At 42.2% G+C, this 12123-nt stretch overlaps 1 protein-coding gene across 1 annotated transcript in view; it reads right to left on the reverse strand.

Moving 5' to 3' along the window:
- Positions 1 to 12123, reverse strand: part of csmd2 (CUB and Sushi multiple domains 2) — a 224401-nt gene that overhangs the window by 156528 nt on the left and 55750 nt on the right. Inside the window, exon 4 of the mRNA XM_041052918.1 lies at positions 4230 to 4424. Coding sequence (XP_040908852.1) covers positions 4230 to 4424 — 195 coding nt within the window. The remainder of the gene's footprint in view (positions 1 to 4229; positions 4425 to 12123) is intronic.

Raw genomic sequence — 12123 nt, forward strand, 5'->3', positions numbered from 1 at the left:
TTAACCCATGAAGTAATCACACTAAAATCTGAGTTGGTCATCGTAGACTTATTCAACACCGGCACCATATTGGCACAAGACAGCACTGATTACATGAACTCTCCTTCTGCAACAGCTGTTCTGCAGAGAGAAGATAAACACTATTCATATACTCACCTGTCGGGCTCTAAGGAGCTGTCACTTTTAGAACTACATAGCGTTTTTCACTGGCAGCGTTTTTAAGACCATCTTTTGAACTCATTCATAAACTTGTCCTTGGCTCTTGTCTAGTCTATTTCTGAGACACAGACACCAGGATGTGCTGTCCACGTTTTAGGTATATATTTCTAGCAAGAAATATATAACACAAGCCAGCAGGAAACACTATTTAAACTGAGTCCATGGAGTGTATAGCTGTAGAGACTAGCTAACATAATACAATGCACTCTTAAAGTAACAGACTCACTCTGTAAAACAAAGGAGAGCTTCTGATGTTGTAAAAGCTCAAAAATCTTATGTCATACCATTATATAATTTCACAGAATTTCCATACAAATTACCTAAATAAAAAAGAACAACCTTTTCGGCAGACACCAATTAAGCTAAATTATAATCAAGCCTGTTAAATCCCTTTAATAAAATACTGTGAGGACAGAGATGCTCATGACTGATAATACTGATGACACAGACATAATGATTCAGCAAGAAAAGTCTTCCAGACTATGTCACAAAGGCTTAACTTAGTGGAAACTTTGTGGCTGAAGTTTTGCCAGGAACCTCGTGTGAATTTTAGCATTTTTCCAAAATATATTCATTATTTATTTATTTATTCATTTTGTCTGGCCACAAATGATCTTTTTGCCACGAGCCCAAGTGCAGATTTCCAAATCCACGAGCATGAAAATGTGCAATGAGTTACAGCATATTGTTCCTTTGTCTGAAATTTTCGCCATGGGCCAGAGAGACAGCAGCCATTGGATTTCAGAATGCCCCACAGTGTTTCAACAGTCAGCAGGGAGCAGGGTATTAGGATGCGTGATGCAACCTAACGCAACGTGGGGGGAAGTGATTAAATTCTGATTAATTCAGATTTGTGTTAATCAAAGCAACTCTTTCCTCCTCAAGACTGCTTTAAGGAGACCATTAAATAATAAAGGATGCATTTAATGTCTTGCCAAGATAATTCTCCTGCCCAGCTTCTCATATGTTCATTACAATTTTGTAGAGTGAGGTAGCATGCGATCGCTGAGCTGCAATTACTGTGTGGAAAATACAGACTTGATCACTACAGTATGTAGTGGTAAACAGAGGGGACACATCAAAAGAAGTTCTGAATGATACATATGATGTGTGTCAGTATTTGTGTGTCTATGTCGGCGGGGTATGAGATTCATTAGTGGGCGGCCAGCTAGCTGTGTGGGGTGTTTCAAAGAGGGGGGTAGGGGCGTGGGGAGGAGGAGCTCAGAAGCGCCAGGCCCTGTCCATCATCCATCCTGCCTGTCACAACAGCAACCCCCCTGAGGGAGGGCAAGGGAGTGTACGGACGAGCGGAAACCTGTGAGGTGTGAACTTGAATAGGAGGGAAACCACGACAGAAGGGAGAGAAGATGGGGATGAGGAGGATGACAGGTGACAAGTGAGGATGGGCGAGAGAAAAGTGCAGAGGGAGCGTGGACAATGAAGAAAGAGAGATGGCGAGAGGGGTGACAGGTGATTGTTGCAGTGGGAGTGACAGGAAGTAGAAGGCAGACAGAAGAAAGGATGAGGAAGTGCATTGATATTCTACACAAGACAGTTTCTTCACACTTGAAGGGAAGTATCTGACTCTCTCCTAACTCTCCCCTTCACCTTGACTCCCCCCCCCGTTCTTTACATTTTGTGGCTGCTGCTGGCCGATGCGAGCGCTCTAACACAATGGAAAACTAAAAATGGCTACACCACGAACCATATGAAAGCCGTACTGTTGAACTCTTCAACATGTGAGGTGTGCAGCAACGTATTCAATTTTCCCCCTCAATTGTAGATGTCAGGATGCTTCGCACGGTTGAACAGTGCATATTTTCAGGCTGTCACTTACGATGTCATGGTTTTCCATAAAGTCTGAGGAGCTACTTTGATTCCCCCGTTTGTCATGGTAACCAAGATATGAGGAAGCATGGGCAATGCGTGCAGGCTATAAACACATTCATGTTTAATATGCATCAAAAAATGCATGTTTATACACATCAAACATGGACACAGCAAAAAGCTATAAAACTATATTTGGAATTTTAAATGAGACAACTAAATGTGACACGCTACAACTACAAATCACAGCGCTTTTGTAATACGTAGAATAAAGAACGTACACACACCAAAGATAAACAGCGGCGTGTGTGTGTGTGATGCTGTAGGTATATGCAGAGATATTTAGATCTCGTCAGAAGTGAGCCTTTTTCTGGAAAGATACGCAGCAACAAAAGTCACTGCTTTCTCTCTCTGAAAGTGCAGAGAAAAGAGTGATGTTGTGGTTTTAAATCACTTGGTGTACTCACATGACAAGTGCTGTAGTTTTAGAGATAATAGGAAAGAGAACAAATTGATGAGCGTTAGACAGGAAATGTAAACCACTATCTGGGCCACGAGTATCAATGGCTAGCTATTATCTATGGCCTGACAGTGCTGGCACGCTTGTCCTCTCCTGAGTCCAGAATAGTGACCGTGCCAAAATGTTCTCCAGCGCTCCCAGAGTACAGCGCGAGTTCTTCTCTTTCACATACGGGCAGACTCTATAATTGGAGTGACATTAACAATACACTTATGCATTATGAAGAAGCACTCAGGTGTACACGTTGGTTTTTTATATGGCACTGGGAGACCTCAATTAATCAAAGGGGAAGCTGTCAGTTTCTAAAACTTGTTGGCATGTAATTTCTGCTGAAAAGGTGGCATAATCACATCCTCCAGTGCTTGAGCAATTTTTCTTCTCCAGGACGGAGCCTTGGTGGACAAAGAGGAGGAGAATGAAAGAGCTGAGTTTGGGTCTGAACAGCAAATTGTTAGTGGATTATGGTGAAAACATGTAAAAAAAAAAGAAGGGAGATAACAGAGTTCTTGAAAGTTTCTTACATGCAAAATGTTAGAAATTTGTGAAGAGCAGCTTACAAAACGCACACATAATTTCGCATTTCACATTTAGCTGTGGAGAACAGGCATGTGCATGTGTCAGCATGTGATTGGGTGGGTGGGGACTGTGCTGGCGCTTGGTGCCATGTGTGCTCCTGTGTGGGCTTCCTGACTCCCAGCCTGGTTGCAGATGGCACAGTGTCTCAGCGCTCTACTCAGCAGGCTCACTGACACAAACCATTGGCCACATGGACACACAGGCACACACAAACGCACACACACACACACTTACACGCAAAAGACCAAATGGACTTAAGCAGACATGCAAACTTGCATGTGCGTGCGTTTCAATTATGTACAAATTCACTTTTATACAAAGTGAAATTCTGTAAAATGACACACAATGGCATCACATTTACCTACAGTGAACTATTTTCAAGAACTGTGTCACGCTGGGTCAGACAACACACACTGGCAGGTGTCGCAGCCGCAGGGGTGCTTGCTAACGGTGAGCGAAGGACAACTGGCACAAGCCCCTGACTGGGAGCTAACACATGAGGTCCTGTCATGGTAAATAAGATATCAGTTTAACCATGGAAAACCCTGTCAGGTCAAGCAAAGGCATGTGTAAATATATATGAGTGTGCGTGTGTGTGTGGGCTGGAGGATGGGTTTTATCAAATGGTGAATAAAATACAATATAACCAAGGTTGGTTGGTCTTCATTTCAAAAGCAAGGTCAGTGTTTTCATCTACAATACAGAGTTTTATGGTTTTCAGAGGCAATGGATAAAATATCATGCTAACTTTCACCTTTGATGTTTCAGTTGTCTGCATCAAGTTTTTGAAAAATGGACTTAAGGGCATTGCATTCCAATGGTTGTATTCCAACATGCATTTGTATTTCCCAGACATTTTATGGTGAAATAAACTCTCTATGATTTCACCAAACGTTTCATTGTTATTAATATTTATCAAACATAACATTATCTGTGGCATATCTCTGAAACAGCTGTCAGCCCTGGGGGGGTCATAAAACTTTCACACAAAGCCACCTAAATTAGATGCAATTAAAATGTTTACATTGTGGACTGAAAGATTTCAAGAGAAAGACCTTTGACTTGTCCACTGTCTCCTCCTACATACCTCTGCAGTAGGGAAGGGGGAAATCCCAGGCAGCAGTACCAGCTGATGTGGCAAGGCAGGACAGGGTGGTGTGACCCTCCAGCACGTAGCCTGGGCTGCAGCTGTAACGGATTTTGTCCCCGATGTTGAACGTGGACCCCTGCTGGTGGCCATTGAGCAGTTGTCCAGGGTTACCACAAGTGTAGCTGGGCAGAGCTGGAGATGGAGAGAGGGGGGAAAGGGAAAGGACAGTTGATGAGGCAGTTTGTGGTTGAGTCTGTGGCACTGCAATCACTCGTGAATGCCATGTTGACCATCACTGCTTGTCCAGCCATGTACTTGAATGCAAATATGTGAACTCAGTATTGACAGAACCTTGTCTAATTGTGTGTTATTATGCAAATCAAGTTCAAAGGAAGTTCAGCCAGTCTCTCGTCCCTGAACCTCTTGCTTCAGTCATCATATTCCATTAAAAGACACATGAATGTAGCTTCTGCTCTCCTTGATGACGTGCAGCAGCATGGCTAACCCTATAGAGCACTGGCTACAGTACAGTATGTGTGGGAGGTTTTGTTCTCGCTCCATCTCAAACAATAAATCCTCGGAGTATGAATAAAACTGCCATGACCAAACATGCTTTACACACAAAACACACACACACACACACACACACACACACACACACGTGCGCCCTGTCATCCAGCTTACAGTCCCAGTCACACACTCCCACACAGTGAGGGAGCTGGCCAGAGCATGTGCTGGACTTTGGATGAAACTCAGTCTCTCCACAGGGACTGGGCTGAACTCCAGAGAGGACAGAATGGCCCCTATACAGCAACACCGCTCACTGGCACTTCACCATCACACTCAATGTACACTCATGTTTGTACCCTATTGACTGTCTCCAGCTCCATCATGTATTACACAACATTATTCATTAACATTTCAAAGGAAATCAGCTTTATTTTGGCTACACAGCAGGTTTTTTTTTTTTTATAATCTTAACAAAACCAAGCCCCATCAGTTTGGAAAATGTTTTACATTTATATTAAGATAAATAAGGTTAAACAATAAGAAGTAAGACTCAGCACAAGACTAAATTACATATTACTTGGAATTGTCTTTTTCGCAAGAAAACATAATGCAATTGTCTTTTTTCACTTTTTACTTTCACGTCACACAAAAGCTAGTATGCATATTTAGCATTTCATTTAAAGCCTAAAGCAACAGCGACAAATTATTTAGTTTCTTTTCATCTTTTCCTCTTTCTAGTCCAGTAAGCTGAAGCCTCCTTACAGCAAGGTCTAACTACTGCAAACAGTTTGTGTTCAGTCCAGCCATCAGACAACAAACATGACCTGTAAGTGCTCGATTTTGAATGTGTATGTGTGTATACTCCTCACAAGAATAACCTTAGCCTTAGCTATGATGCTGACAGAGACAGAGATCAAAACAAAGGCAATGTACTGCTGTTTCACCAATAGATACTGTCAGGTAATGGACATTTTATTAATTCCTCAATGTTTAAAAAAATCAGAATTTATTCAATTCTTTCCTTTAAATTAGTTTTTGATTAAAAATGTGTCAGAACTGCTCTCAACTAAGCCAACACAATTCTGACCTAGCGTGCGCCACAGGGATTTTTAAACCAATTATAACAACCAGACTAAAAATATACAAGCACAAAGTAGCTTCATTCCAGAAATTCAGTATCATTATTGTTGGCCAACAGCAAAACATATCAGCCAAATCCTTGTTGTCACCCACAACATTTCCCTACCTTTCTAAAAGGCTCGTAAAGGGTAAAATCAGCAATGACTCACTTAGGGCAGAAGACTGCAGCTGCACGTTGCACTTCCAGCTACATCCCAATCAGTGACTTCACAGCAGGTGTTTTCCATCATCTGCTGAAGGCAGAACACCTGCTCAGACATCAAGGATCCTACTCTAACTGGCTCAGTGCTGATTTACCTTTTAAAGTACCTGGTTAGTACTGTCCTCTGGCCTAATCCGATACTCTGATGATAGACTGACTTGTCACTTTCACACTCTACTGTGCCATAACCTTTATTTTGACCAGCCAAGGCCATCTTATTACAGCTTCTCCTCCATCACTACCAGATTAGCATTTACACAAGGCCTGATTAGCATATTAGCCACCAGGACTTGGGCTGTGGTGCTGCAGCATTGTCACAGGGGGCCCTGGCGGCACGCAGGTAACTGCTTCACCCCTACAGCTGTGAACGTGTAAGGTTGGATCGACATAGCTCTTGTGTCAGAGTCTCGGTCTGAGCGATATTTTAGAGATCGAGGGAAAGGAAGGTCAGTTTGGATAAAACCGAGTGATAGAACAATGGAAATAAGTACCTTCTCACAGCCAGACTTTTTTAACTTGTCAAACACACATGTAACTAACAACAGTAACACTGGCTGCATTCCACTGAGATGTACCTGTGCCAAGGCCCTGATACTGTACATGCTGGCTTACTGGCATGGATTACTGGCACGCCTAAATGGAATGGAGCCATCATTAATGTTGTTAGTTACACCTGTGCTTTTCCTACTATGATGAGTCAAAATGTCCGCTGTGAGAAGGTCTATTTTTGGGTAGAAAAAAAAAAAAGAAGAAGAAGAAGAAGAAGACAGATGTGTGAGAAAGAGGCGGTGTAAGCAAGAATGACGGGAAAAGAGAGTGACAGAGAGTAACAGATAGGGAGAGAGGAGCAAGATGACTGATTTCATTGCATTAGAACTGATTGAAGGCACAGCACTGTGGTGCGTGCGTGCGTGTGCATGTATGTGATATTCTCATCACACTCTCCATTTCAGGTTATTAGTTTGGGCAGTAAATTAAGTCTAATAGTGCCATTACTGGTGCAATCCCCAGAACAGGGCTATGCCTAGTGCACTGAAGTGGCAAATACTTTTTTTTCATCTTTTACCTGACTGAGAATCATCAGTATTCTCTTTATTCACACAATGTGAATTTATCTTTTACCAGTGAACATCTAGAGCAAAAAACATTGACAGTATTTGTAGTAACATACATTGTGCATAATACACCCGGAAATCGTGTTGTTTTTTCCCCCTGCTTTGTTCTGACATAGTTTCTTCCGCTCAAAAGTGGATCTGATAGTGGTAGAATTTTTCTTTTTAACAGACAAAAATACAATTCATGCAAAGCAAATGTCTCTTTTTACATGTAATAAAGCAAGAGAACCTTACTGAGTATCTGTACAGCTAAATGTAGGCTAAATCCTAAACTCAGTATGAAAAAGGGAGATGCAGAGGGAGAAAGACAAAAACACACACACAAGCATGCAAACGCAAAGGAGCTTGAGAGAAATAATGAGAAAACAATTTTAAATATTTGCGAGATGACTTCACATTACTCTCCATTAATTTCCTCCCCTGCAACACTTTCATACATCAGAATTATTTCACAAATTATTCTACAAGCTTTACAGCCTGCATGTGGAAGCTTAGCAGCACTTAGTGGTCTCTGTTTTAAAACAGAGGGGCTGCGATCCTTCCAGGGAGTCTGGCTTCTGTCATCACGTGGACTATTAAATCCCACCACGGCCACCAAACGCCCAACCCCACTACAGCAGCACTTAGGTGTTTGTCATGGCAGGTCCATAAGTCACTAGGATGGAAGACGGTGACATGGCTCGTCCCTGGGGCCCAGATGCTTTAAGCTCTTCCAGTGCTGAAACGGCAAAGGAGGCTCCTCGTCCATCAATGCATCCCTCTCTACGCCTCACGCTGGCTAACAGTAGGGCCATACGCACAAGCTCGAGCGTGCACAAACAAAATGTGCGCACACACATACTGAGAGCAAGGAGCCCTGCCATCCATCACGCCATCCGTCCTTTACATCACCTGCTTGCATTCCTTTATTCCTTCCCTTTTCTCCTTGTCCCCCCCTCATTTCTGGTGACTAGGACAAAGGACGGCACGAAGCTCGTCTCGTGTGGGGTGACCTTTGACCCTAATAAGACTAGTGCTCTCTCTTCCTGGGTGTCTTCAAGCCTGTTCCTCAATTTGTCATCGTCTCTTTCTCAGGAAGAGGGAATAGTTATATACCCTTGCATACTGTAGAACCCATTTGTCACAAAATGGTTCTTAAAAAAAGCTTATACTGCAGAAAAGAAAAAAAAAGATTGTGAATGTGTAAGAATTCATAATGACCGGCTTCGTATCAGGAAGTGTTTCCATTTTTAATAGATAGATAGATGGAAACAGCTGCTCCAAATGGTAGATGGCGAGATAGGACAAAGAAAAAAATGGATTTCTGTTATGTATTCTAAGACAGTTTGGTTTATTGTGTCTCCTTAGTTACAAAGCCAAGGAGGAACCAAGCCACTGAAGTAAGTCAGAAGTAATCTGCAGAGGTAAAAAGGGCAAGAGAGGAGAGAATTCAAATGAGAGAGAGAAAGTGCTTGAGAGACGGAGACAAACATGCAGAGACAACAGTTGGGGAGACAAGCCTGTCTCGGTACACTTGATGCAACATCACTCTGTCTGCCAGGTATCAAACAGCTGAAGAAGTTGCATGATTGACAGAGTAACACAGCAGGGGAAGTACTTACACACAAATATGCCTCGAGAGGAACCATGAAGGTACAGAATAAAATGCACGAACCAGGCAAGGAATTTGTTCTTTTCCTTGACTTCTTTTGTCTCATGTAATGTCTTTCCCTCATATTACTAGGCGTTTTTTCCCCTCCTCCAATCTGTATTATTTTTCAGTCAAAATTCCTTTTGTTTAAATAAACAAAGCAATAACGGGGGGGGTGAAATTGTCTGGGATAGCGATTAAGACTGACTCACATTTTGAAGTAAGAGAGAGAAAGAGAGGAAAGAGAGACAAAGGTGCAGTTAGACAGATGGTAAGAAATAAATAGTTGCAGGGATGTTGGGAGAAACAACTTTGTCATCAATAAGAAGGGGCTACATGCTGCTGCACCTGGCTCTAAATTAGTTTCCAGCAAAAGAAAGCTGGAAACAGAGAGACACACAATGTGGTGTGGATTGCTCGAGTTAAAGAAGCCAAAGACAGTTCTCCAAAGACTGAAGGTTTTCATGTTGCCACCTTTGTATTTATCTCATTGCATCTTTACATCCCTCTTTTCCATCTTCCTTTTCCAATTTCCTCACGCTTTCCTTTCCCTCTGTCTTCCTGCTATGCATTTGGAAGTGACATTGCAAAATCGATCCCAACACACAGGTGCATTAGCTCAATAAGCCGTTTCTGCTTTGTCAAGCAGCAATTCAATCAATGCCTCCTGTTCCCTACACATGGGCTGGACAAAGGCAGGCAACTCCCATCACTTCTGGTTAGAGAGGCTGAGGAATGCAGAAACTAACTCTGCTTTCAATCCAAGAGATAGACATCATCCTACAGTTGAATGTGTGTGTAGTTGTATTATGTGCCTTATAGAATACGAAATGAAAAATCAAACCAAAAAAAAAAAAAAAAAAAAATCTGCTAACAAAGAATTTCCCTCAATAGATGGAAGAATTTTGTCAGTTAAATGCTGGGAGAACAAAGCTCATGGTGTTTACACCATATTTTCGAGTGTTTGTGCGATTAGAGAATTGTATTGTTTACGTGCCTCGTTGTTGTCACGGTGCTTCTGTCCCCGTTTAACCTCTAAGTGGCACAAAAGTTCCCTATTTTCAGGAAATCTGGCAGTAAACAATTCAGGAAACAACTGAAATGACAAACATTCTATGACGAGGTTTTTGTGCTCCAGTACTTGAAACCCTATCATCCAAAGATTGTCAGGGACTAGATTTGCCTCATCATATTTGTATCACAAGTTATCATTTAATTACCGTGTTGTGTTCTCTGCAGCACTTCTTTCCTGTGATGCTTATTTTCTAAACTCAGATTTTTTGAGGCACTGGAAACAAACACTGAGCCCAGCCACCTTAGATTTAGATCGGCCAGGGAAAGCCCTTATCAAAGTTGCAGAGCGCAATCACATTTGAGTGTGTTGATGCTGTGTGTGTGTAAAGGTGCACGCGTACCCGTTGCTGCTGTGCGGCGTGTCACTGCCTGAATGCTTTGTGGTTAGAAATCCAACTTTTGAAAAATCCCTGTCTGATTTTGAGCTTAGCTGCGAATAAAGCTTCTCTAACTTCACAACAAGCAAAATTCTGGAGTGACAGTGAGGATTTGAACCTGTGTACACACACACACACACACACACACACACAAATGCATACTGGAATGAACTCTAGATATCCTCATTTCCTATGCACACAACAGCAGGTGCAGTAAAAGGGCCAGTTGAGGTGTGGGAGGCGGCGGGGTGTGAAGGAGAGCTCATACAGAATTGATGGCTGCCGACAATGTCTGCAAAACGGGATAATGTGCCATTCAGTAGCCATTCACTATATATGAGACTATACTAAGAGGGATTGAGGAGCATGAGAGACCTCAAGGAAAGCCAGAAGACAGGTGGGGCTCGAGGAGGAGAGACATCACAACACATCTGTGTACAGCCTTGACTCTGTCTGACTTGAAGCATCTAAATCCCCCTGGCTTTCTGGGCTTATCTCTCCACTGACATTACTCTTGCAAACAAAAATCACAGAAATCCTGTGGTCACACCTGCGAGCTCAATTGTACAGGTGCACACGTACGCGTTTATCCAAAATCAAAGATTACACCTGAATGCTAACGGCCCTGGTTTCACCTAAAAGCTGGCAAATTATAACTGTGCATGGCAAACAGTCATACACAGTACAATAACAAATGAAAAAATGAGTCTTTCAAACTGCATGTGATAGAAAAATAAACAATATCATATAAACAGGATAGCGAGGTAAATCATATTTACACAGTTTCATCGAGCAAGGTAATTAAAATGGGCTGAGGGGATGTTGATGTCTCCAATTATAGCACATAAATGATGTGTAGCTACAGCTATGCCGGTTACATTACACATAGAAAATTGACTTCAATCAGTTCCACACAGTGAGGTTTACATATTTTATATTTGGGGAAGAAACAGCATTGCTATCAATCAGTGCTTGGAATCATCTTTGGGAGTTAGTGCTGGAGAAAAACAAAATTGAATCAGTGCATCCCTAGGTTGTTTTTTTATTTGGAAAAAAAGCTCATGGTCACCAAAAATCATTAACATGTATCCTCAGGGGAAAATGAATATCAGTGCCAAATTTCATGGCAGTCGACTGTACAAAGCCATACTTAGGTCTTGCCGCTGGGACAAAAATTAGAAGCCTTCTACACTCCTATCTTGTTTTCCTGTATTTTGCCTTGCTTTGGCCTCCTCTCAGCCAATCCTCTTCCCCCCTGCTCAGCAGGTTGCCTTGGAAACAGTAAAGGCCCACCAGAGAGGACTTAGTGAAAGGGGAAGTGTCGATGCGTAAACATGCAGGTTTATGGGGAATATAACAAAACAAACACTTTTGTTTTTTTCTTTTTAAATGCAGTAAATCTGTAAAATCCTCCATCATGTGCAAATCCTCTGGACCTTATACTCTTTACCATCCAGTGTCATTTCATTCAGCAAGGATATGGAGGTAAATCCTTCGTCACATCCATATGAGAAGAATAAACATCCACCCAACAATAACACTGAAGCATCTCCTTGTTAGGTCAACAGGCCAAGGACCAATTCAGACTGTCATCCCACTGACCATGTCTCCTTCAATTCACTTTAGTTTTTCACCGGTTTTGTTATCTGACTTGTGCAGAGAATAGAGCAGTGACGGCTTGATGAAGCAAAGGTGCATTGGAAAGATTAATCAATACCTTCATTTAACCTTGGCTTTTCCCCTCTCTCACTCTCTTCCTCTCTCTTTCCTGTCATTTGCTATGGTGAAAGGCAAGAGAATACCCGATCCACCACACTTTGAATATCTGATAATTTCCTCTTCG

This window comes from Toxotes jaculatrix, chromosome 13, assembly GCF_017976425.1.
Source record: "Toxotes jaculatrix isolate fToxJac2 chromosome 13, fToxJac2.pri, whole genome shotgun sequence".
NCBI lineage: Eukaryota > Metazoa > Chordata > Actinopteri > Toxotidae > Toxotes > Toxotes jaculatrix.